The sequence below is a fragment of the Phoca vitulina genome, unplaced genomic scaffold, assembly GCF_004348235.1.
Source record: "Phoca vitulina isolate PV1807 unplaced genomic scaffold, GSC_HSeal_1.0 scaffold32, whole genome shotgun sequence".
Lineage (NCBI taxonomy): Eukaryota > Metazoa > Chordata > Mammalia > Carnivora > Phocidae > Phoca > Phoca vitulina.
This window is the reverse complement of record NW_022589735.1, coordinates 2,899,123-2,923,798: the sequence shown is the minus strand read 5'-3', so window position 1 is coordinate 2,923,798 and position 24,676 is coordinate 2,899,123. Positions and strand designations below refer to the sequence as shown.

At 49.7% G+C, this 24,676-nt stretch overlaps 1 protein-coding gene across 15 annotated transcripts in view; it reads right to left on the bottom strand.

The window, feature by feature from the left end:
* Positions 1-4,252: 4,252 nt before the first annotated feature.
* KLHL3 (kelch like family member 3) overlaps positions 4,253-24,676 on the bottom strand; it is a 279,580-nt gene continuing 259,156 nt past the window's right edge. For 13 of the 15 annotated variants that reach the window (XM_032425120.1, XM_032425122.1, XM_032425123.1 and 10 more), the window contains 5 exons: positions 24,103-24,300; positions 22,522-22,623; positions 19,354-19,482; positions 15,246-15,386; positions 10,909-13,252 (listed from right to left, as the gene is read on the bottom strand). In XM_032425120.1, the coding sequence (XP_032281011.1) occupies positions 12,999-13,252; positions 15,246-15,386; positions 19,354-19,482; positions 22,522-22,623; positions 24,103-24,300 (824 nt within the window). In that variant the 3' untranslated portion in view covers positions 10,909-12,998. Of the gene's footprint in view, positions 8,946-10,908; positions 13,253-13,272; positions 14,878-15,245; positions 15,387-19,353; positions 19,483-22,521; positions 22,624-24,102; positions 24,301-24,676 lie in introns of those variants that run through there. The other 2 variants (XM_032425117.1, XM_032425129.1) reach the window with 2 other exon arrangements.

The following is a 24,676-nucleotide window of genomic DNA, read 5'->3' as shown; positions in this document are numbered from 1 at the left end:
AAAGGTGGAGGTAAGGTCTGGATCCAGAGGACGGCCCTTGAGGGGGCTGTTAGCTCCCCAGAGTGTGGGCTCCCTCAGGGTTGGAGTCTGTGCTGACCTGTCTGTCCTCAGAGGCTCTGGAGAGGGCCTGCTCATGGGTGGACAGGGGTTTAAATCCACGCTAACTCAGATTCAAAGCTCTTAACCAGCACGCTATGTTGTCAATTGAGACCAGGTCTCCAGGCTCCCCCTCCACCCTCTCTACGCCGCCCATAGCCTCCCAGCCAGGTGCAGGGAGGCTCCAGGCTCTGCAGCTCAGATAGCCTCTCATCCTGCTCTGTGGCCTGGGCTTGGGCCCCAGCAAGAACAGACCTAGGATAGCCGCTTGGCAGCCAGACCGTGCACGTCACTTTCATGACCTCCTGCAGCTCAGCACAGCCCTGGACACCACCTAGTGGGCCACCATTAAAAGTGAGGACATCCTGGAGGACAAGGGAATTGGGAAAATCGCCTCTAAGAGACCAACACCAAATCTCACCACCCCTGCCTCCCAGTTTGTTGCTCAGAAAGATTTATGGTGCTGCCTACATGGGTCACTCTTGAGATAAAGGTCATAGATCTTGCAGCTGACAGGCCTCCTCAATCAGCGCTTCAGGGAAACTTCCACAGCTGATAAATGAGCTGTCTCTAAAGCCCCAGTGACGGGCTCCTAAAGGTCTGCATTGCTTAGGATTTCTCATTCATCCTGCAGGAGAGCCAGCCGCCCCTGATGCCAATATAGCAAGGGAGACAGCTGAGTGAGGCTCCGAGAGGAGACTTCCAGGCCCAGCACTGCCCCACAGACCCACTCAGTCCCCTCAGCAGGTGCCCAGTGCAGAGGGAGCACCATTAGCCCTCAATAATAAGGAGCCCTGCATAAGGTTAGTGCTCAGCCAAGGAAATGTCAGGGGCAGAAGTGGGAGGATGGACAAACTGGTGAAGAGGGACCACATGGCATTTGGAGACAGGAGGCTAAGAGGAGCTTTGTACCAACATTGCTCATTGCCTACCCAATGTCCATGCTGCCTTCCTTCTCCCAGGTGCAACTCTTGCGGTCGTTTGGAGCAATGTGCCCAGGTAAAAGCCTTTACCTCCTCTGACTCCCCTGCAGCTGAGGACCCTTCTGGAAATCTAAGTGGTATTCTACTAGGGGTTTCTGGAAAGGGTTTTCTTTCCTGTTCCAGGCACTGCCCCTTGTACCGTCCCCTTCCTTCTTTTTCATGCCTTTATGCAGATGTGGCAAGAGCTGTGGAGCATCTCTCTTGCAACATGTAAGGGATGGAAGATCAACAAGATAGGAGGACCTAGGATCCCAATGACAGGATGGATCTGCTGTGCCCATCCTGGATTGCTGACCTCTGGACTCACGGCTATGTGAGCACCCTAACCCGCTCTGTGGTTAAACCACTGCAGTCATTCTGCTCCGTTGTGGAGCCAAACGATCTCGGGTGATGGAGTCCAAGCTCTGGTTCTGGGAATCTGAGCAAGCAGCTTAACCTCTACCTAGCTTGTTTCCCCATCTGTATAATGAGAAGTGGTTCTTACCCCTACCGCTAATAACTCACCCGCGGAGTGTTCCACATGCACCTGCCCCTGCCCTGAGAAAGCACCCCCAGTATACCCCAGGTAGAGGCGTACTGCTCAAAGTAACACCGGCCTCACTGGGCTTTTATGAGAAACAAAAAATTCCTTGAAGTTCCGTAGTAATATGAACAGTTACACATGTGTTACTAATTCTCCTTTCCCGGGAGTCAATGGGGTCAAAGCTAGGAAGATTCTGCACCCCTGGAGCAGAAAGTCAACTCAGGAGACGTGCCCCCATCCCACTCAGAGGGAAGGAGGAAACAAAGAAGCCAAGTAAGTGCCCGTGGAGTAAAAGCAGGCCTTTCTGTACTGCTGCGCTTCAGGGCCTCCTTCAGAAATTAAACCCCCGGGGCGCCCGGGTGGCTCAGTGGGTTAAGTGTCTGCCTTCAGCTCAGGTCATGATCCCAGGGTCCTGGGATCGAGCCCCGCATCGGGCTCCCTGCTCAGCGGGGAGTCTGCTTCTCCCTCTGCCCGCCACTGCCCCTGCTTGTGCTCTCTCTCTCCCTCTCTCAAATAAATAAAATAAATAAATAAATAAACCCCAGGTGTCCCGCCAGCTCAGATGGGACCCTGGGACAGAGAGCTCGTCTCTCTTGTGTCTTCCTTCCCTGCACCCACACCCCGGGCTCGGGGGTTGTGTGCAGTCGGGAGGCTCTCAGCGCTGTCGCTGCCCGAGACTGGGTCTCCTATTCAAGAAGCCGCTCCGCAGACCCAGCCTCCCCGGGGCCAAGAGGGTCTGCCTTCCATATTTTAGGGCCTTCTCAAGGACTCTTCACAAGCTCACAAAAGCGGACGCTGAGAGCTAGAGCCTGGCTCAAGGCTATGCCATCCGCTTACCAGAGGTCACGTGTGAACCCGCATCTCCTGACGAATGCTTCTGGCCTGAGCCCCTGGGCTGACCGGTGTTCTGCCACTTTAAGAAATGATCCCCCCCGCCCCCGCCTCCCTCTGAGTCTCGGTGTTTCCGTAGGAGCGGCGTCTCGTGTCTGGCTGTATCTGCACATGTGCGTGTGTGCGTCTTTCCCGTTATGTTTCTGTCTCCCTCTGCTTGTCTTCCTGTGCCTCATTCTCTTTCTCTTGGTCTCTCTCTCGCTTGGCGTGAAACTCACACCCCTTTCCCCAGGTCTCTGTGAGTTTGTCCCCCCCCCGCCCCGTCTCTGGGTGCACGTGTCTCTCGCCTCCCCCACCCCAGCCCCCACTAACACCCCAGACTGAACCAGCTGGTTACCACCACTTGGCCCCTCCTCACATGCCTTCTTCTCCTGTAAATATTTCCTCAGCGCTAACCGAGTGCTAGGCACAGGGCATAACCTCAGAGTCAAGCAGGCCGCGTCCTCTGGGAGCTCAAAATCCACTTTTCCAAATGTGGGGAAGGATCTGGCTAAGAGGCTCCCACTTGCCCCTTGGGTCTCTCTAGCCTGGAGAGGAGCCTGACCCCTCTGAGCTGCCTGCCTGTCGCCTGGAACAGGGCAGGCCAATGACATCCTGAAGGATCCTGGGACGGTCCAGTTGTTCACCAGGGGGGGAACCCATATCCCTGAGCAGGTGGATTTGAGAATTGCCGCCGAACCAAGTCCCCAGGCCCACTTAATCGGAGGCTCAGCTGCCGTATGGTGAAGCTCAGCTGAGCGGATCATTTTACTCTTCCGATCGGACTCCTGGCGACCACGGTTACTCAAGAGGAGGAGCGGGGAAAGGGGCAAGGCAAAGCAGCCGTTGGAAACATCCAGCCTCCAAAAGGCAATGCCACCTCCCTCAGAGGTTGTCACTGGGATTAAAGACCAAGTTCTAAAGTACTTAGCAGGGTGTCTGGTACAAAATAAGTACCTAACCAGATGTGGCTACTGCTACGATCATCACAGCAACAAATAGGATTATTTACCATTGATAGACGATGGGGACATCGTTGGTCCAAATGGCCGGGAAAGTTGGGCTTCAGTATTTTTCTTGAGCCATGTTTGTACTTCCCAGGGACTCCTAGGTGCTTTTTAGTACCCCCTCCTCCCCTCATGACCTCCTCGAGGATGCAGCAACAGATGCCTAAGGACACGACTCCAGAGTACAGCCAATATTCTGGCTCCATTCCTTTGCAGCTCTGCTACCTTATGCAAGTTATTTAACCTCTGTGCATTTCATATTTTCGTCTGTAAAAGATAATACTAACTCAGCAACCCATGATGAGCATTAAATGCATTGAAAGAAGTAAAGCACTTGAAAAGTGCCTGGCACATGGTACATACTCAGTAAACGTTACCTAGTATTATTTCATATATGTTGATATTTTAGAAACAGGCATTTAAAAGTTGTACATATTTAATAAAATATAACTAATATTTGTATATGTAATAAAAACATTGCATCTATAAAACCAATAGGTCTTATAAAAAAACTTCTAAAAATTGATGTTTATTTATAGCCAGATGTCTGTTTCCTCTTCTCGTGCCTGAGACCAGCACACCCACCTGACGATGATCACTGGATAGATGCCCACACCACCAAACACCTACTAGAGGGACTGGCCTCTCTGGGCCTCCCTGAAGGTCTTGGTGGGTGTGACACTGTGCTGAGGCCAGGGAACAGAGATCCTGGGACACAGACCCCGTCCAGCGGATCTTAAAGAAAAAAAAAATTTTTTTAATCTGAAGATAACGTGGGAATAAGACATAGTGGAGAGCCTGGACTATGGAAATAAAATCCTGAGAAAGGTTTTCACAGTTCAGCTTTTATTAAAATTAACAAAGTATGGGAAACTAGAACTTGATTCCTGTTGAAATAATTCACTTGAGGAACGGTTTTTTCGGCTATCGCTGTAACTGATGGAGCCTATGACAAGTGTTCTTTTACAAGATAGATGGGCTCTAACATCCAAGCAGAGAATAGGAGATCAAGGACCTTACCGATGCAGTGTGTTCACAGGGTATCAGCGATCAAGTCAGGTTGCCTGTGGACAACCGCATGGACAGAGCACCCACACAGACATACACATTCAGCATCTTAAGTCTTCTTTCAACATATTTTATACATCATATACAAATTAGACAAAAAGTCCAACCGGGTCCTTTATTGCCACTGAAAAATGGGGGGAAATAATTTTCAATCTCATAGCCAAAGGCAAGAACATAGTACTAGGGCAATTTGTTTCTCCAAATGCAACAGTCACATGCATTCCTGCCTTGGCTGCTGTCATACCCACGAGTCACTCAGCCCCACGACAAAGGCTGTGCAAGGGCTATGAGGTGGTGATTATCCACTATAGAAGCCTCTTCCATTCCCAAATGTCGAAAGTGCTGCTGGCTCACCTGCTCGGCCACACTGCACACACACAGCACGGCCAAACACGAGGGGCTTAGGACTCTAAATAGTGCAAACACTTAAAAAAAAAAAAATTCCAACCTCCTTGCTTCTCCAGGCAAACAAAGCCTTAAAAACTCCAGCTAACTGGAATATGAGTTTGCTAAACCTCCCAACCTGATCCAACAAGGTGCAAATGGGGAGCATGGAGGCAATTCAAATGGCACCTGTCCCAATAATAATAAAAATAAAAAACTGTTTTAATGAGGCTAATAGCAGATAAATACATAAAATAGAGCCTGGAGTGTAGACACAGCTCAAGAAACAAGTTTTAGGGGTAGTGTGAGCATCTGTAAAGCACATGCTTAACACATTCTTAACGATCATGAGGACTGACCCCTGTTTTAGAGTCCATAGAGAAGATGCTTCCAAAAGGGACATCATCCAGCAGCAAAGGCCTTTAGCTGGTGGAAGCTTCCGAAGAACAAGGGGCAGAAAAGAATGAGGACTGGTTTGCCGGACCTAGGAAACTCCTAGGAGTATGCACTGTAGGGCAGGCCTTTCTCTGGAGCTTCTCCACGCCACAGCGTGCCAGGCTCAGCACCAGGCAGTGAGAGCCACCAGCAGATGGGCCAACCAGCCTCCCCCCTGCAAAGAGCGGGCTCCAAAAAAAAGTGGCCAGGCAATATAGTTGGGTAATTGCTGAGTCAGGCTAAACATTAGTCCCGAAGCAATTCCAGAAACACCAGGGATTGTGTTTTCCAGCAATCTCCTTTGAATATGGTATAAGAAAGAGGACTCAAAGTCAAAAAGACTCATCTATCTGGAACTACTGAAAAATCAGTTTTTGGAGGGTGACAAGCAAAGGGAAAATAGCTACAGGCATGAACTAGGAGAGTGAATGACTTACGGAACAGAACATTTCATTATCATGGATAATAAAAATCAATTCAAATATCCTAAAAAATTATCTTATAAAAATATCTACATTAAAAGTTTAGCCTGAACGCTATAGCTTCAGTTTTATAAAAAGGCAATCTTTGAAAGGCTCTGGCTCAGGAATATACAAACATTACACAACAGATATCAAAGTAACACAGCTCAAAAAGCATGTCAGGGGATATTGCAACTGGTTTGTCGTGAAACAGAATTAAGTATTCTTATTGCATAGCAGAAAATGAGGTCAGTTTCATTTGCATAATACTGCAACTTTTTAGAAGGAGAGATGCCATTAGGTACTTAGGAGAAGGAACTTTGGAATTCAGAGTCTGACTTCTGTGTTGTCCAAATCAGTATCCAAGCGGCATCTAAGCGGCTTCTAACCTTGGGCCGCAATTCCATTTCATCACTGTGATCAGCTTTCAGATACACCACCTGCAAAGCTGCATTCACAAGCAGCTACGGCCACCCAAATGGGGGGGGGGGGCAGGGGGTTTGCCTACCAATGTGACCAGCACAGACTTGAAATCAAGTCAGCTGTGTTCACTGTGGAGAGAGAATCGTACCTAGTGATAGAGAGACAGCAGGTTTTAAATGGCCTCTGTGGGCAGCTAGAGGCCGAATGGCTTTTTGGTGGTGATGTACCAGTGTTGGAGTCCCCATGAGAAAGGACGGGTGAGGAGGAGATGAACCTGGCCTCAGCAGTACTACCGGGGGCAGGGGGGGGCGGTGCTTCCCGGGAAGGGAGACATGAGGTGCAACCAAGAGCAGAAAACATGGCTGGCGAGCTCTCAGGGAAGGGACCCGCTCTGGGCAGATAAAAAACAAGAACCTCCCCCACATATGCATCAAAGTCCAGCTCCTAGGTGTTGGGAAAGAGGGTGGGAAGTTCACCTTTAGTCTGAAATCAGGAGCTGTGTGAACAGCACACATGGGACCCCACCCCCCAGCCTCATCCCCATCAGAAACCAAAATAAAGTCCCAAACTCTCCTCAGGCCGGGAGGAAGAACATTTGCACAGAAAGCTCATCCCATCAGCCTCCAAGCCAAGGCAGAGCTCTGAGACCACAGCCATCTCCAGGGCCAGGTGAGAACACAGCACCCAAACGAAGGCATGCCTTGAATCCGCTGGAGACTTCGCCTCCAGGCCCAACAAAGCTGGATATATCAGCCTCTTCCCGAAGCCACTAAGAATTCCGGATGCCTTGGTGCTGCCCTCCAAATGTCTCACTGAGATAACATTTGCTCAACATCCTCAACATCAGAAGACGTTTCTTCTTCAAGAGAGTTGAGTGTTTAGTGCACAAAAAAATATACAGTAAATACACAAAGCGGCCAACTAGCTAGGGAGGCTACTGGCTTTCTAGCTGCAGGGGTGAGCTGGGGGGGATGCCAGTCTCCCACAGTATCTGCTTGGAAGGAGCCCAGTTAGATCAGAAGTCCCACATCAGGTTTCATAAAGCCCCTTGACTCCTGTAAGTGGACCCCAAAATCAGGGAGCATTAAAGCCCAGCCCCCATGATGTGAGCATACTCTTCAGACACAAGACCTTCCCTCCTTATGCCACAAATTCCAACATAAGTGACTTGCAAGTTGAGGAATGGTTTCACGTTTCTTTTTTTTCTTTTTTTTTTTTTAATGAAAATGATTCCATGTGCCCTCAAATACCCAACCCCCCCTCCAAATGCTTAAAGTTCTGTCATTAATTTTTACCTGTGAATTTGCAAAGCTCTCACCAAGCTTCTCTTTTAAAATGCAAGTATCCCTGAGAGAGATCACACATCCAGGGCATTTACCACCATCTCCTCCCTCTCAGGAAAAACAAGGAGGAAAGGAGTATTCTGAGGGTTGGAGAGAGGGTACAGGCCCTGGAACAGGGGGAGAGCACAGGAAAGGAAGACGAGGCCCTCAGACAGACTTGACCATCGCCATCTGGTGCTGAGGGCCAGCCCCAGCTGGTATACTCCTTTGAAGTCATCCATGTCCATCTAGATCACATATGACCCCCAAGGCAGGGGCCAAACTATCTCTGGGTTTGGAGGTATGGTGACCTTTTATTTATCCTCCAAACCAGAATACTTCTGAGAGTAAAATGGGATGCTGTGAAGAATTAAGCCTGGATAGTAAGTATAGATGGGGAGTGTCCCATCCCAGGAAAACCCAGAAGTAGGATCCTCTCTGAGACCATTTTAGGCAGCAACTGCCTTACCACTTTGGTTTGTTGTTTTGTTTTTGTTTTTCATGTACGTATATGTATTTTTTTTTTCCAGTGTGATACTCGGGGCTTCTCCAAAGAGCTAGTTTTCCCAACAAAAGAGACACAAAATCTCCCAAACCTGGAATCCACAACCTCAAAGACCAGTGGCCCAAGGACTAGGCAGTTCTCATCTGCTTCCTGGAGGAGAGCCCAAGGAAGAGCACCCAGTGGAGGGGCTGAGGACCCCATCTGTTCCCAGTTCTAGCACACAGAAGACACAGTGCGGATTTAAGAATGCCCAGCTCTTCTGCAGACCGTGCCAGGGGTCAGAGCCAGTCTGTGGGCATGGTCAAAGCAACGCCCCCACACCAGTCACCAGTCATTTCTGGACACTCCTGGCCTGTCCAAACAGACCTCCAAAAGACAGCAGCTTTAGTAATCTCGGGGTTCCCATGGGGCACATCCAGAAGAGAGGTTTCTGTGATTTGATTTTTAGCACAGAAGGATCAGTAGTAAAGAAATCCAGTAGATTGTCACACATCCCCCAACTTAGTGAAACACCATGTTCTACACACACACACACACACACACACACACACACACACACACACCCAGGTTCTCAGGTATTCCAGTAGAAACACACAAAAAAGCCCCCAGGTGCTGCCTGGAGCTCTCAGGAACCCACTGCTCAGGGGGGAGGCCCGAACACCTCAGAGGGGCAGGGGGCGGTCGCCAGTCTCCACGCTGGACGCCACTTGGCCACGTCGGAGGAGGACACTTCTCGCTCCTCTGCGGACTCCGGCGGTGAGTGGCAGTCAGGGTGCCGCTGTTCTGAGCCACAGGCAGCACCCCTCCCCTCCTCCACCTCCTGGCCGTGGGCGTGGGGGTCACAAGGGCTTGTGAATCACAGCGACACCTAAGACGAAAGGGAGAGAAAGTCAGCTTCTTCAAAGGTATCCAGAGTGCCACGGGGTTCATGAGTCCAAGCCACCCTAAAGCCCCAGTCAAGGGAAAGGGGCCCGTCGGTATCCAAGCACCGCAGGGCCCGAGAACTCGGGCTGCCCGTGGCGGGCTCTTTCCCACTCTGACGCCCAAGTCCCGGCAGGACACTTGAACCCACACGCACAGTCCTTCAGCACCACAGCTAGTGGTCTCCCCTCGCATCATCGCGTGGACACGGTTCCTATCGTAAGGACTCCTTTCCCAAGCCCAGAACTCAGCCTCACGACACAGCGCCGGCACCGGACGCCTGGGGGCAGCTCCATGGCTCTACCTCTCCATCACTGTAAGAGAAGTGACAGTGATTCATGCCTACTTTTACAAGACACTGAAATGAACCACGAAGAACCACGAAGAACCGTGAACCGACGTCATGCAAGTCAGAAAAACTGCCCGCCAGTCCTAGCTCTGCCACCAGCCGAGCTGCAGTGCGGCCTCAGGCAAGTCCACTGACCTCTTAAGGCTCAGCTCCCATACTGTCTGATGTCACCCAACGGAAAGACCCCTCCCGTGCTAAATGCTGTATTGGGAAAAACAGTCCAGACATGTCTGTCTGCATTACGATTTCAGCCAAAGTGAACCATACTCCACGGCTAACTGTGTGAATCCACAGATGACCCAGAGTGTCTCTGGAAGGTGGCAAACGCTGTAGGTGGATTCAGCCAACCTCCCCTCTCCTTGCTGTCCGCGACGGCAGAGACCAGCATGTTATCGACTCAGCTTCCCAGACTGCCTTGCAGCTGGTGTGCTGCGTGCCCCGGGCCTGGCCCGGACCGTTGTCAGTGCACATCTGGCCGGGCTGCAGCTTTGGCTCTGTCTGCTGCCCGGCCTGGAAGAAGGCTCGCACACGGCCCATGGCGGTGGCAGCTATCGGCAAAGCCGACAAAACAGGAGAGGGAGGGCAGACCTGGTTTTTCAATGACAGCCTGAGCCCTAGGCCAGCCCTGGACTTCTGGACTTCCTTCTGCCTGAGACAGGTATGCTCCCTCCTTACTTAAGCAAGTACCTATCTGCTCCTCTGAACAAAATCCTAATTAACAGGTAAGATCTATTGGTATGGTGTACCTGACTGGAGCCTTACTTTAACTTATTCCCACGACTATAAAATCTTCTGGCTGCAGATGAGATTGAGAGAACACTGCTAAAAGAAATGCCAGGATACCCCAGGAGTGAGATTCTGCTAAGACACCCACTGCATGTGAGTTCTGGATAAAGGTGCAGATAGAAAAGCTCAGAGGTGGGCAGCTCCACAGCCCCCAGACCCAGATGCGCTGCCTGACCTGACAACACCTCACCTGGACCCCAGGACTCTTTCGTAGGGTAGCACTTTTTTTTTTAAAGCAGGGTCCTATATTGCTTTTTTATATAAGCAATATATAAAATTGCTTATATAAAAACAATATATAAAAATGCCTCCTCTTTTGGGGACACCTGGGTTGCTCCGTCGGGTGAGCATCTGCCTTCAGCTCGAGTCATGGTCTCAGAGTCCTGGGATCAGGCCTTGAGTTGGGCTCCCTGCTCAGCGGGGAGCCTGCTTCCCCCTCTCCCTCTGTTTGCTACTCCCCCTGCTTATGCATGCTTTCTCTCTCTCTCAAATAAATAAAATCTAAAAAAATTAAAAAATAAAACAAATAAAATAAACCTCCTCTTTTGACTATAAAAGTGAAATATTCTTAGGGCGCCTGGGTGGCTCAGTCAATTAAGCGGCCGATTCTTGATTTCAGCTCGGGTCATGATCTCAGGGTCCTGGGATCAAGCCCCACATAGGGCTCCCTGCTCAGCGGGGAGCCTGCTTGAGATTCTCTCTCTCCCCCTGCCTCTGCCCCCGCCCCGCTCACGCACGCTCTGTCTCTCTCAAAATAAATAAATAAAATCTTTCTAAAAAAAAAAAAGAGTAAAATATTCTCATTTTGGGAAATTTGGGAAACACAGAGGAACACAAGGAAAAAACATTTTGACTCCCTTCATACAAAGAGAATCACCATTATCTTGTTGGACTATTTCCCGGCTTCTAAAAATAATCGTGATCATCTACCGCGGAGCTGCTACATGCCAGGAGACACTGTGCTAACTAAGCACCCTCCAAACAGTTCTGCACAACAGCAGTAAGAGACTTGCTATGATTTTATTCTCATTTTACAAATGAGAAAACGAGAAGTTCAGTCAGACCGATCCCCTTGCCCAGAGTCCCAGGCCAAGTGACAGAGCTGGAACTCGAACTGAGATCTGATGCCAACATCCCCTTCTTTGAGCTGTCGCTACTCAAACGTCCATGATGCAGGACCACGTGACTGAGCTCGCATGGTACATACCCTGTGCATCCTCCCTTTTAAACCCACAGCCTGCCACGAACATGTTCTCATGGCGTTAAAAACACTTCCACTGTACCAATAGTCCACAGTTTAACTATTTCCCTGATGTCAGACATTAAGTAGTTCTCAGTTCTTTGCTATCACAAATAATACTCCAAATGAGTAACTATCCATCTGTCTCTGCATGCAGGCAATTTCTTTAGATTCTAAAAAAAAAGGATTCAGTCAATGGAGTTGAAGACAAATTGCAAGTTTGCTTGTCTCTTTCCCACCTACTTCTAGAGTGGACAGACAATGAAGAGGTAGACATGAAATATTCAGCACATACGTGAAATTCTAACCACTTATACCTAAATCTTGCCCTCTCATTAAGGTCCACTAGGAGCCAAGAGAGGACCCCTCACTGGCCTTGCTGCCTCGTACTCGAAAATGCCCTGCTCTTCCAACGATAGTATTGAAAAGAAAGTACTAGTTCTAATAATTAATCTTGAGAAAAGAATCACTCAAAGACCAACATGCCTCTAAAATCTTTTATATTTAGTTGAGAAAAATCCTAAACAAGAGAAAAAAATAAAATCAGTTCATTGCAACTGAGGGCCTGTGTTGACAACACGGGATACAAGCCCCTTCAAGCCTGCCCGGCATAACCTTCCTTTGCACTGGATCCAAACAAGACAGAATGACTGATCTTCTACTGCAAAAAGGGAATCAGAATACCACTGGAGTCGTGACGTACACTAAAGGAGATCGTGGTTGGCAAATACTTAGGGTCGTGCCTGGCACACTGTTATGTGCTCAGTAAATAAGCGTTAGCTCTAACGATTCCAGTTTCTGGAAGACGAGGTACAGGTTGCTGAGCTGCATCATGGGTGTACGAGTCTGCTTGTCTCCCTACAGACCCCTGTTGTCAGCAGCACCAACTTCGGTCAGACCTCCCAAACCTCACCGAACCCATCACACACACTCCCCAGCCGCAGCATCGCTCCTTACTCCTGCCTCCACCTCTTGCCTGGAGTGCTTTCTCCCCCTCAGCTGGGGTAGTACAAAGGGCATGGGCTCAGGAGTCAGACCTGAGTCTGAATTCTGACTTTGCCATTTTTTAGCCATGTGGTCTTGGGCTGGTGACTTTGACTCTCCAAACCTCAGTTTCATCACCTGTAAAATGAAGGACACAGTCCCACTCACCCAGAGGGTTCTTGAAAGGATGACAGCTAATGGGTACATTGGACCTAACACACCGCCCTTCGGCACAGGGAGGGAACCCCTGGCAAAGGGCAGCTCCCACCTTCAGAGTTGATCAAGCCTCATTTCCTCCAGGAAGTTCTCACCTGTCATGCCTTAAAATACGGACAGCATAACACATTCTATTGAGAAGTTATGAGTGTATTGCCTTGTATGTCCTACTTCATGTAGACAGATCTTATCTTTCCCATTAAATTTCTGGAAAGCAAGAACTGTATCTTAGTCTACATAGGAGCCCAGAAATGGCAATGAAATTCTAAAACCTCTTAGGACAAATGAGAGCAGTTGGAAGTGGCTCCCGGGAACACAGGTGTTAAAAAGAATTCTGGGCCTACATTCAGGCTCGCTGGGGAAACCCATGCTCATTAGGGGTATCTGTCGTGGGTACAGAATGACAGATTGGTGACACATGACAATTATCCGCCATCCCTGGAGGAGGCACTTAGTCCCAAGTTAAGCAAACTTACCTCCACCTGTGCAGAGGTGGGGTGGGGGTGAAGGTGCAGTCGGGGTGCAGCACACTGACCTGCGTAGCTCCGCCCCGTGCTCATGTTGGTTGGTAGCAGCGTCCATTTGTCGGTGACAGGATTGTAGTACTCCACCGAAGCCAAGTTGCAGGATCCATCATCCCCTCCAACCACATACAGGAGCCCATTCACTGCACAGACTCCTGGGAAGTGGAGGCCACAGGAGACATTACACAGGAGCTCCAAAGGGGGCGGAAAGGACCGGAAACAAACGTGGATGGCCCTGGAGGCGCTCCTCCTCCCCTTCAAGGCAGCCCAATGAACCGGCTCATAGGTCTGACTTTGCTCAATGGGAGAGCATGCCAACAACAACCCGTGGGGCCCAAGGACCCCCCCTTTCTAAGAAGGTCCCTTCTCTGACCAAGGAGCTCTCACTGCTACATGCTCCCATGGACATTCCTGGCCCCTGACCCTATAAATACTTAGAGCATTATCGGGACGGGCCCCTCTCTACTGGAGCCTGCAGACCTCCCATGCGCAGACAGAGCTATGCTCAGGGAATCTCACACATGCTACTCCTGCTTGTAAGTTTGCCCTGATAAAGGCCCTGATATCCATACTGTGTGGTTAATGCTTATGTCTGTGAGGCCCCCATGTGACTTAGATCTAAACCCAGACGCAGTTTACAAGGCATTCCTCCCACTGATCTCACAGAGAGCTGGTTTGAGGGCAAAGTCTCATGCTGCAGGAAGCCAGGGGTAGGAAAATGCTATTTTGCAAGGCCATAGTCTAATACACTATGTCTTCTTTTAAAATTACATGAAGGGGTCGATGATGTGCAAGAAACAGTAATTCTAAGTACTGATGAAGATAATCTCAAATACTGGTGAGAGGATAAAAGGTACCACTTTCCTGGATGGTACTGAAAGCAAATATGCTCCCTCAGGCTCAAAAATTTCACTCCTGGACTTACAAAGAAATAATTTGAGATGTGTGCACTGATTAGCCCTAGGACCATTTACAATAACAAAAACAGTATTACTGATCAAAAAAATGGAAATAATGTCCAATAGTAGATATTTAAATTGTGATATAGCCATTTAAAATATCATGTAAATCTATTTCGTGTTATAAAAAGATAGTCATGAAAGATTGTAAAGTGGATTAGAAAAGCAGGTTATAAAACAGCATTAAGTAGGATTCCACTTTTGCTATAAAAAAATAGAACTATCTCTATGTGAATGTGTACATATATACACATTTTCATCTAAACTTAATTCTTGGATTCTTGATACACTAGCTGACTTGGGAGTTCTGTAACCCCTTGCTCATGGGGCTTAAGGCCAAATGCCAAGTTATATCACAGCAGGCTCAGGCAGTGGGCAAATTAATAAACTCCCCTCTGTTTACACTTTCAACATGTGAGCTACAAATGAGTTTAGCAAACAGGTAATTTGAGTATAAAGGAAATAAATCCGCCTGAAAGTCACCTGTTTGTCTTTCCAGCCTGGGAAGCTAAGCTAAGCCAACACATTCCTAGAGCAAAGAGGCATAAAACAAGATATACCAACAGAGGACACGATCCACAGGGCAAAGTTGTTAAAGCAAAGAGTTTAATAGGGATGTCAGGCTGCCGGAATAAAAATCTAAACACTCTAAGATAAATCATTCCCACAGGAAGGAAAAGAGGGAGGGACAGAGAGACAGGAGGTACAAAGCGAGGAATATGGGAAGCGCTCCCACTGGAGAGGGAATTAGGGCCCTGGTGACCCCCAAGAGGAAGGAGATGGGTTTCAGGTGGGAAGCGAGAGGTTCTCAGAGTCCGGTACTGGCAAAGAAAACACAGAACCGAGTGTCACTGACTGGCCAGGTCCACACAGCCCTGTGCTTAGCTACCCAACAGAGCCAGTAGGCCAGAGGCTTGGGGGGCAATCAGAGGGCTATTTGGGTGTGTGTCCATGCGTGTACTGTGAAAGTCATCAGCCCCCTGCAACTAAGCGGGGGACCCCTTGGCTAGCGTTCGTGTTCCCCAGCTCTCCCCTCTGCTAGCCCAGCACCTACCTGGCAAACGGATACTCCCCTTCGGGGTACAAGTTCGGGCCCAGGTTCTGGGAGTCTCTCCCCTCCCCCTTTCTCTTACAGCTGGTGTTTGCACCCACACCCCACAAGGGCAGAAGGACAGAGCGGTCGCACTACCTGCGTTTCGCCGGCACATATTCATGTCTGCCACCTGCTTCCAGGTGTTTGTTCCGGGATCGTAAACTTCAACGCTCTTCCTCACCAGGGGCCCGTCGTGCCCGCCCGTGGCATACAGCTGGCCGCTGAGCACCCCGACCCCTGAAAAGCAGAGCACAGCATCGCAGCCTCAGGCCGGCAACCGCGACCAGAAGCCAGGAGTCCTGGCGTCCGGTCCTGGGCAGCTGTCAGCAGCAGGGCGGCCTGGGGAGTGCTGGTTTGCTCCCCCCCGGGACCTCAGGACCCTCAGCTGTAAAACACATAGAATGACGCCCTGCCCGCCTCCTGAGCCTGTCAACCTGAGAATCCCCTACAGATAAAGCAAAAATCACCCCGTGGCTATTTAAAGAAACGTAACTATACGTATGCACGTAACATATATGTGTGTATGTATGTGGGTATAAAACGGGGGAGAGAGAGTTCATATGCAAAGAAAAAAGAAAAAAAAAAGACTGAAAGACACCCTCTAAAACTTCAGGAGCAGTTTTTCCAGAGGGTCAAAGTTGGCCTCCCTTTGGGCTGTCTGTGTGGCCGAGTTTTTCTACCATGCCGTACTACTCGTATTCTGCAGCCTTCTATCATACTGGTTGCGTAAAAAGGGTGCAAAGTGGAAACGAGCCGTGCAACTGACCACGCAGACCGCCCTGCCTGGGAGGCAGAACCCGTTCTTTCTGCCCCACACTCTCCTCTCAGCTTGCTGGGGAGGAAGGCCTTCCATCACTCCTGATGTTGAGAGGCCTGAGCCAAAGAATGGCATCGCCGACAGGATTTAGAATAACCTTTTAAAATCCTTTCATGCAAGTCACAGGAGTCAAAGCCAGCAGGAAGGAGGGTGGCACAGGACCCCCGAAAGAGCAACAGACCTGGTGGCCAGGACACGTGGGGTCTGGATCTGTGTCTCTAACTTGCCCTTTGTAGGCCTCAGTTCTCCACTCTGCAAAGCGAGGGAGCTGGACTGCATGGGTAGCTCCAGGGGACCACGGACTACTCCGCCCCACCACAGGCTGCATCTCAATCAGGTGGGGAGATTTTGAAAAGAGAGATTCCAGAGCCTCACTCCCAGAGACCCTGGCTGGGAATCAGAACAAGGACCTCAGGTGATTTGGGGATGTGCAGCCAGGCGTCAGACCCGACCGCTTGGCTTCTAGGATATAAGCTTCCCGTGGACAAGGACCCTGTCTGTCTTGTCTCATCTGTTTTCCTGGGCCTGACGGTACTGGGTTTATTGTTTGAATGACGCAGTATGTAAAATGCCATCTAGCAATTATGCTGGCGTGCTAGCGGTTCCTCACAGTTGCCTGAACCTAACAGCAGATGGTGGTGTTGTATCAACAACGGCTAGCTAGCAGGCCTGGGCTTAACGACAACTCAGTGTGTTCCAAAGCAGCCTCATGGCCCCTCTTGCACGCTCAGCAGGATCTAGCTCAGCCTGGGTCCCAGAGATGGACTCTTTACCCTCCCAACCATCTGCTAGCATGGCTCACGCCCCACTGAAGAAGCAAGCAGCGTTCCAGGCCCTCAGGGTCCCCCTTGCCCTTCTGTAGCCTCTTCCACAAATGTTCACACAGACGTTTCCTGGACCCTGAGCCACGGGGGCTCCTGGCACTTCAAAGGGCCAGAGGCAGCCAGAGGCCAGAGTCTTTGAGTCTTCAGCCACCAGAGAACACCCACCATCACAAGTATGTGGGTTCTGCACTCCAGAGGCGCGGCTTTCCCAAATCTCAGGGACACGAAGCACGAAACGAAAGCTGACCTGGGAGCCTGATGCCAGGGCTCTGACAGTAAGGTGAGTAAAGAGTCCGCCTCTGGGAGAGAGAGCATCCCCTAAATTGAGTTCACCCAGGGACACAGGCAGAAGAGATGCCACCGTCGAGGACCGCTAGCCCAGGTAAAGGTAAGAGCAGCTCAGGTGAACTCCACACAGCAACAACCCCTGGGAAGCCTGTCCGAGACAGCGGTTGGCCTCCAGAGGCAGATCTAGGGCAGCTGAGGCAGGTCTCCTAGTAGCTCCACACGGGGCTGCCCCTCCACCCTTTCTGCTGGAGACATCCCTAGAAGCAGCCCCCATCTCGGGGCTGCCCCACTCCTCCCGAACTGTCCCTACATCCTTGAGCTTTGAACTTGCTCTCACACCTCAAGTCACAGAGGATTCCTAGGAGGTACAAAGACAACTCTACCAAGACTCCATAAACCACAATTACTGAAAGAGCTCTGTGAAGGGAGAGGAGCCACGAGATGTGTGAACTGCACTGGCCCCGAAGGAACTCCCACTACCACCCACTCATTTCACATTTGAGGAATCAGAAGCCAGAACAGGGGAAGGGACAGGCTCAAGGTCACAAGGCAAGTTCGAGCAGACCCAGCACTGAAGCAGAGGTGTCCTGACTTCAGGCATTTGCTCCATGTTCTTTTCAGGAAGGGCCAACTGGTCAGAATCAGCAGAAACAAGCCCACTAAAAATAGCATTCCAAACACAAATGCTTCTTAAATGGGACCATACACCTTTCTTTTTCTTTTCTAACTAGCAAGCACACAAAGGTTTTTGAATAATATTAAAACAGCATGATTTTTAAGGAATGCTGAAGAAGTGGTCGTGTGTTTGGTACTATAAAGTGAGATCACAATTCAATCTTCAAAAATACAAAGAAGAAAAAAATACATATATAAAAGAAAGACCTTGAAGGCATTATACTAAGTAAAATAAGTCAGACAGAGAAAATATCAGATGATCTCCACGTATATGCGGAGTCTTAAAAAAAAAAAAAAATCAAAGCTCACAGTATAGAGAACAGACTGATGGTAGCCAAGGGCAGGGAACTAGAGGGTGGGCCAAAAGGGTGAAGGTGGTCAAAAGGTACAAACTTGCAGTTATAAAATAAAAAAGTCATGGGGATGTCCTATACCACATGGCAACTACAATTAATAATACTGCATTTCACATTTGAAAAGTTGCTAAGAAAGTAGATCTTAAAAGTTCTCATCACGAGGAAAAAAAATTTTGTGGCTATGTGTGGTAACTGATGTTCATGTATGTGGTGATCATTTCATAATATATACAAATACCAAGTAATAATGTGGTATACCTGAAACTAATATAGTGTTGTATGTCAGTTACACCTCAATTTTAAAAAACACAAAAGAGAAAGGAAGAGCATTGTGGATGAAAACTCCCAAAGGCAGCTTCCCTTCGTGGACGTCACACAACCTTCCCACCAGGCCCAGGCTGGTCAACACTCACCACCCCCAATAGAATGAGAACGGAGAGCCAGGGCCCAGTGTCCAGTGTCCAGTGCCTCTGTCTGTCCTCTCAGACCCTTTCTTTGGGCCTCTAAGATGATGGGGGCTGTTGTTCCACTTCCTGGAAAATCCCCAAGGAGCACACGGCCCCTAGTCTTCCCACAGGATTCAGAAGTGAGCCACACTTGTGAAGGCCTTCCCTTTCCATGCGCGGAAGAGGGCACGGGGGTGGGGGGGATGGCAGGCAGAGAGAGAAGTTTATCTCCAAACAGGAACACCGACAGCTTGGCTTTCAACCCCCAAGACAGAGACCCCAGACAGGCAGGCTTTAATTTCATCCGCCAAGACTGGGACAGCCGTGCTCACCCTACTACTGCCTAAGAATGAGGCTGTAATAATTTAGAGGCCAAAAATGCTAACTTTGGAGATGAAGCTGAGTTTGGAGACGAACTACCAGTTATATGACCTTGGGCAAATTACTCGCCCCCTGATCAACTTACTTTCTGTTGAGTGGAGTTAATGTTGTGTCTACCTCTTAGGGCGGTGGTGAGGATTAAATAAATTCAAGTACAGAAGGTGCTTATTGGGACAGCACATGGCACATAGTGAGCCTTCACTTTCCAGGGATGCAGATGTCTCCATGGAAATGGAAGGGATGACGGCGAAGAGAATATCCCCTGGGAGGGGCTCGTGTTGAGCTACGAAGGTGCCAGTGGGATCACAGACATTAAAAGGAAAGAAGGTAAAATAAGGTAGAATGTGCACCTGCTGGTCTCCAGGCCCACCTGAGAGCAGATCAGACACAGCCCGCGCCCTGAGGCTCCCCCCGTACCTGCACCACTGCGGCGGGTGCTCATGTCTGCCACGTACGTCCACTCATTGGTTGCCGGGTTGTACTGCTCCACGGTGCTCAGGCACTGGCGGGAAGCCCCATCATAACCCCCGACAGCATACAGCTTCCCTGCAACAGACACAGTGGCTGAGGGTGGTGCCGGCTGAAACTCCATCTTTAACTCGCGGGGGGCACCTTCACCTCCATCAGAGGTTCAGGGTCCCTTTCCTCCAGAGGAACCACAAACCAGACTAGGCATTCTTCACATATCTGCCTTCTACTTCCTTGTAAGCCATGAGGCTCCCTGAAGCAGTACTGAGCAACCTTCTAAATCAGCACCCTAAATATTCATGCAAAGCTACAGCCTGGCTTCTCTGGGGCTCAGCCTACTCTTGCCAGTGCACTACATGAGAACTTCTCCAGAATAAGGCGACAAAGACAGGAAAAGCTAGAGGGCCCCAGCTACAGGCAGGCAGGCTGACTTTCTGGCTAAAGGCTCACAAGAGCAGACAAAACAAATATGGGAAAATATTCTTCGGTGAGAACTCAATCCCTGTCTTCACCATCAGTCGTGTGCTGTGTCCACAATGCCAGCAAATGGGGCATGTGGATGGCTTGGAGCCATGCACAAGATCCCTGAAACACCACTACCCATTTTTTAAATAAAAATACTGTAAGCTGCTACCCAAAAGCATCATTTCTGCCTGGAGCTGGGCATGAGGCTGGACAAGGGGCAGGAAATTGGCATGAGAGCGCTCCCAGAGCAGAGATTAAAATATGGAGGGTCTCCTCTCGCTCCCTCCCACCATCCCTCCCTCCCTTCCTCCCCCTCTCTCTACCCTCCCCCTCCACCGAGTGCCTGTGTGTGTGTGTGTGTGTGTGTGGCAGGGGAAGTCCTACCTCACCTGTGGGCCATAGACCGATGGGGAACAAGTGAGTTATAACAAAGATCTTAAACACTAGCTGTAGACCAAATGAACACCGCCCAGTGCAAATCCACTTAATAGAGTTACTAACTAAAAGAGGTTTTTTTGTCACTATGTGCTTTACTAAGGGAGAGATAACGAAAGTACAACTATTATTTGGAAGTCTGCAATTCTTTTAAGTTAGAAAGAGGCTCAAAACTGTGCTGGACCATCATGACTATTGACGTATCAAATGTAAAATTATTTCTTCCTCTGTCATTGAGGCTGGTTTTGTTTTCTGCCCCAGAGTCCTCTCCAGTGGAGCTTCTAAAAGAAAGGGACCCCTCCTCCCCAGTTCTGCCCTCATCTAAGCCAGAAGAAAAATGCCTGATCCAGAAGCTCTTCCAGGGTCCAGGGTGCTCCTGCGACGTGCGCTGGCCAGGACACAACCACCTACCCACCCAGCTGCCCACCACTCGCCAAAGCCTAAGTCGACTTGCTCAGGGAGGAGGAAGGCCTGGGGTGTAGAGGAGATGAGAATCTCCCGAGGGCAACCCCAGAGTCATTGAGACCAGGCAGCCATGGAAGGAGACAGGGAGAAGGAGGAGAGTACTGTGACAAAGTGGAGAGCCGAAACTACAAGGCCACAGGCAAGCAGAGGCCCCATGAGATCCTCCTGAAACATTCTCCTAAGCGCTGTGAGGAGGACCCTCTGCTGCCCCAGGGTGACCCACAGCCAAAGGGCTTCAAAGTCAGGATGCACAAGATCAACACATCGCCAGGCTGCCCTCTGTGGCAACAGGCACTCTACAAGACAGCATTCCTCCCACACAGAACGTGCTCCCGGGAGCCCTTGTCAAGGGGAGTATTTCAAAGCACTACCACGGAGGCAACTTCTCGAACCCCCACCAACCATCTCAACCTTGCATCAGCTGCAAAAATACCCACTCAAGGTTTCTCCTTGAGTCTATTAACAGGGACTTGCTATTTTTAACCCCTACTCTATTGTTTGATATTCCTGGCTGAGGAACAAGGTGGGGGAAATGGGAAGGTGGCTAGACAAAGCACTTACATTTGGCAGACAAATCAATTTCTGTTCCACCAGGAGGATGAGATTGCAAAAAAAACAATTTATCTTGATAGGAGGACAAAATCCTTGCACTCCCCAAGATGACTTATTTAGTATGTTAGAATGATATGTACTTTTAAATGGAAATTTATGTAATACTGGTACAAACCAAGAAAAGCAGGGAGAGAAAAGAATATTTCTGTTAATGTCTAATCGCTGCACATTACACTCTCCCCAAAGCAAGTACGTGTGTTCTTGGGGGCGCACATGAGAGAGAGAGAATGTCTGCATACAAGTCTAAATGCACAGATATTCCAGCTAAATTCCCTTTCAGGACAGGCTAATGAATCAGTGTTGTCCTACAAAGGATAACATTTTTGTCTAACTCATACTCTATGCTTTAATACACTGAATTCACACGTATTTATAAAACTCCCTATTAGCATTTGCTAATGGTCTGAAAGAGTGTAGCATAATGGAAAAAGCCCTGAGTTGGGAGTCAGAAGACCCGGGGTTAAGGACTGGCTGTGCTATTGACCAATGGGCACAGCACGTGTCCCTCTGGCACTCCACGTCCCCATCTGCAGAATGGAGAAAATCTAAGCCCTGCCTATCTCCTTCAAAAGGTTTAGGGAACAAAATTTGTATATAAAAGAGCCCTTTATAAACTACAGAGCCCTGTCTAACTGGGCCCCAGACCTCATCCCTCCCACCCGCCTCACCCACACACTCTTCCTGACGAGAGCAGGACTCTCCCACCCACCTGTCCTGCAGTGACAGTAATCAGACCTGGGAAGAAATGCCCACCTCACTCAAGGCTCTGTTCATGTGTTAATGGTCAACAGAGGAACAGGAGGACAAAATTAAACAAAATGAACTCTGACCCTCACCACATTATACTCCCAGGTTATATGTTAACTCTAGATTCCTCAACCTGCGACAAAACTGGTGACAAGTAGCCAAAGGGACAGGCCAGTGTTCCCCTTAGGCTCCTCTTACTCTTCCCAACACGGCGGGCCACCCGCTAGCCTCGAGCCAGTAGCTGCACTTCTCTGCGCCTCAACCCTCCTCACCTATTCTGTCAGGATGCTGGTACCTGACTCAGAGCCGTGATGGGAGGAACAGGGCCAGGGCACTAGGACAAGACCCATGGGCTGGGGCACTGATGGGCGGCTGCCCCCTGCCGTTCCTTACCCTCCACGACACCCACACCCACGCTGCTCCGCCGCGTGTTCATCGGGGCCACGAAGAACCACTCGTTGGTCTTGTAGCTGTAGGCTTCCACGGACGCTAGGCCTGGGAGACAAGAGACTCATGAGGATTCTACGGTGCCAGGCCTCACCCAGTGTGCCCAAGTGAGGCTGGGAGAGGGTGAGAAACCCACTTGTGAGGCTCAGCACCACCTCTCCCTTGCCATGTGGTCTGGGGCACCTCCCTGAAGCACATCTACAGTGAGTACCTGAGAGGTCCACTGAGGCCTGACTCAGGGTGGGTCATGAGAGGACACGGGGGTGCAACAGAACTGCCCTGCAAATGTAAACCGTTACACCTACAGAATGGAGGGAAAATAGGAGGTTGCCTCACTGAACACCTTCTTTTCCCTTCTCTTCCTCTACGTTAGAAACTAGAAATCTCAACACTTACCTTCCCAGCCTCCCTAGGGGTGACCCAGTCAATGAAGCCCAAGCAGAAGTCTCATGGGCATTTCTGAAATAGTCTTTGTTTTTCTGATATAGGTGCAACACCAACCTGCTTGCTGCTACCTGGAATACCAGCGTGCTGGCTGGAGCTGTAACAGCCATCTTATGATCAGGAGGATATAGCCAAGGGACGTTTAAAGAGCTTGGCCCCAATATTCTTGAGCAAGGGGATGAAGTGAGCAACTGCCAACTTCCAGACTCCTTGTTTCATGGGTAAAACAGTTACCTCTCAATTGTTTCAGCCACAGTTTGGTGAGGTTTTCTACTTGCAGCTTAGAGCAATTTCTAAAAGAAACAACGCTCCACTCCCTTTTTTTCTCTTTATTACTCAGGTCCTACCCACTACAAGCAGCCCCTGGAGGAACTGCAGACCCTGGAATTTTATGAGTGAGGCAAAGAGAAGACTGGGAAAGGTTACCAAGTGGTAAAGACACAAATGAAAATTCAGGGAAGTAAAAAATATTGTTTTCCACATCCCTGTGGGCATTTCAGTAACAGAGTTACTGTCTACAGAGACTTTCACCTGGAGGCATAGGAGAGATGAGATAATTTCTCCAAGTCCACATCTATTTGTAGTTTCTGATTTGAACTCTCAAGTGACACAGAAGCCAGGAGCAAGGGGACGCTCCTGCAGTGACACAGCCAGGCAAAGCTTCTTGGGACAGTAAAAAGGCAACGGACAAAGATGCCAGGGCCCGAGCCAGGTCTCTCCCATGGCTGAACCCCAGCTCTCTTGTCCATCCAGCAGAGGCTTCGGACAGTCCTGAGATGCCCTGCAGCTGAGCATGCTCTCTTTCTAAGTCTTGTCTTTCGAAAAAATGGGTTCCCATATAACAGAGAGGCGAAAAGGACCTCTTCTGAGCGCAGGATCCTTCCTAGAGTCCTAGAAATGATAGCATGTGGGCAGTTACATATCCTGTGTATAGGAAGGCCTGGCTCTGGCAAGCAAGGCAGGAGGTGAGGCAGGATGAGTATGCTGTTGAGGAAGGAGCTATGGATGGACAGAAGGTTGGCCCAAGAACTGGCTGAGCAACCAGGGTTGCACTGAGGGCACGTCCCAGGCTGGGAGACCTACCAGTACTGCCATCAAAGCCCCCCACGGCGTAGAGCAGGTCATTGAGTACAGCCGCACCCAGAGTGCTCCGGCGCTCTTGCATGCTGGCGATGGATGTCCACTGGTCCTTCACCCCGTCATACACATCCACGGTTCGCACTCGCAGCGAGCCATTAAACCCGCCCACAGCATACACGTGACCAGCCATGAACACCACACCTGCGCACAGGAAACCAAGGCATGGAGGTCATCTCAGGCGGCTGATCACTCACGCGGTGACGATGTGACAACAGGGGAGCCAGGCAGTCACATGAATAATTCACCACAGTGACCTCCAACTTTACAGAACTGGAAGTGTTCATGGGGCTCACTGGATTTCTATCCATATATGCTTTTCCAATGCTGTTTGATTCAAGCAAATACTTGTCCTAGCGTGAAGTCCCTGAGCACATAAGAACCGACCCCAGAAGGGGCAGCCAGAAATCGGGCAAGTGGAGAAGGGAGAGGAGGAGAGTCTGTAAATGCATAGATGTTTGTGGACACAAGGAGCAGGGGAGGGTTTCCGGCAGTAAGCAGAGACAAGCTGGGGAAAGGC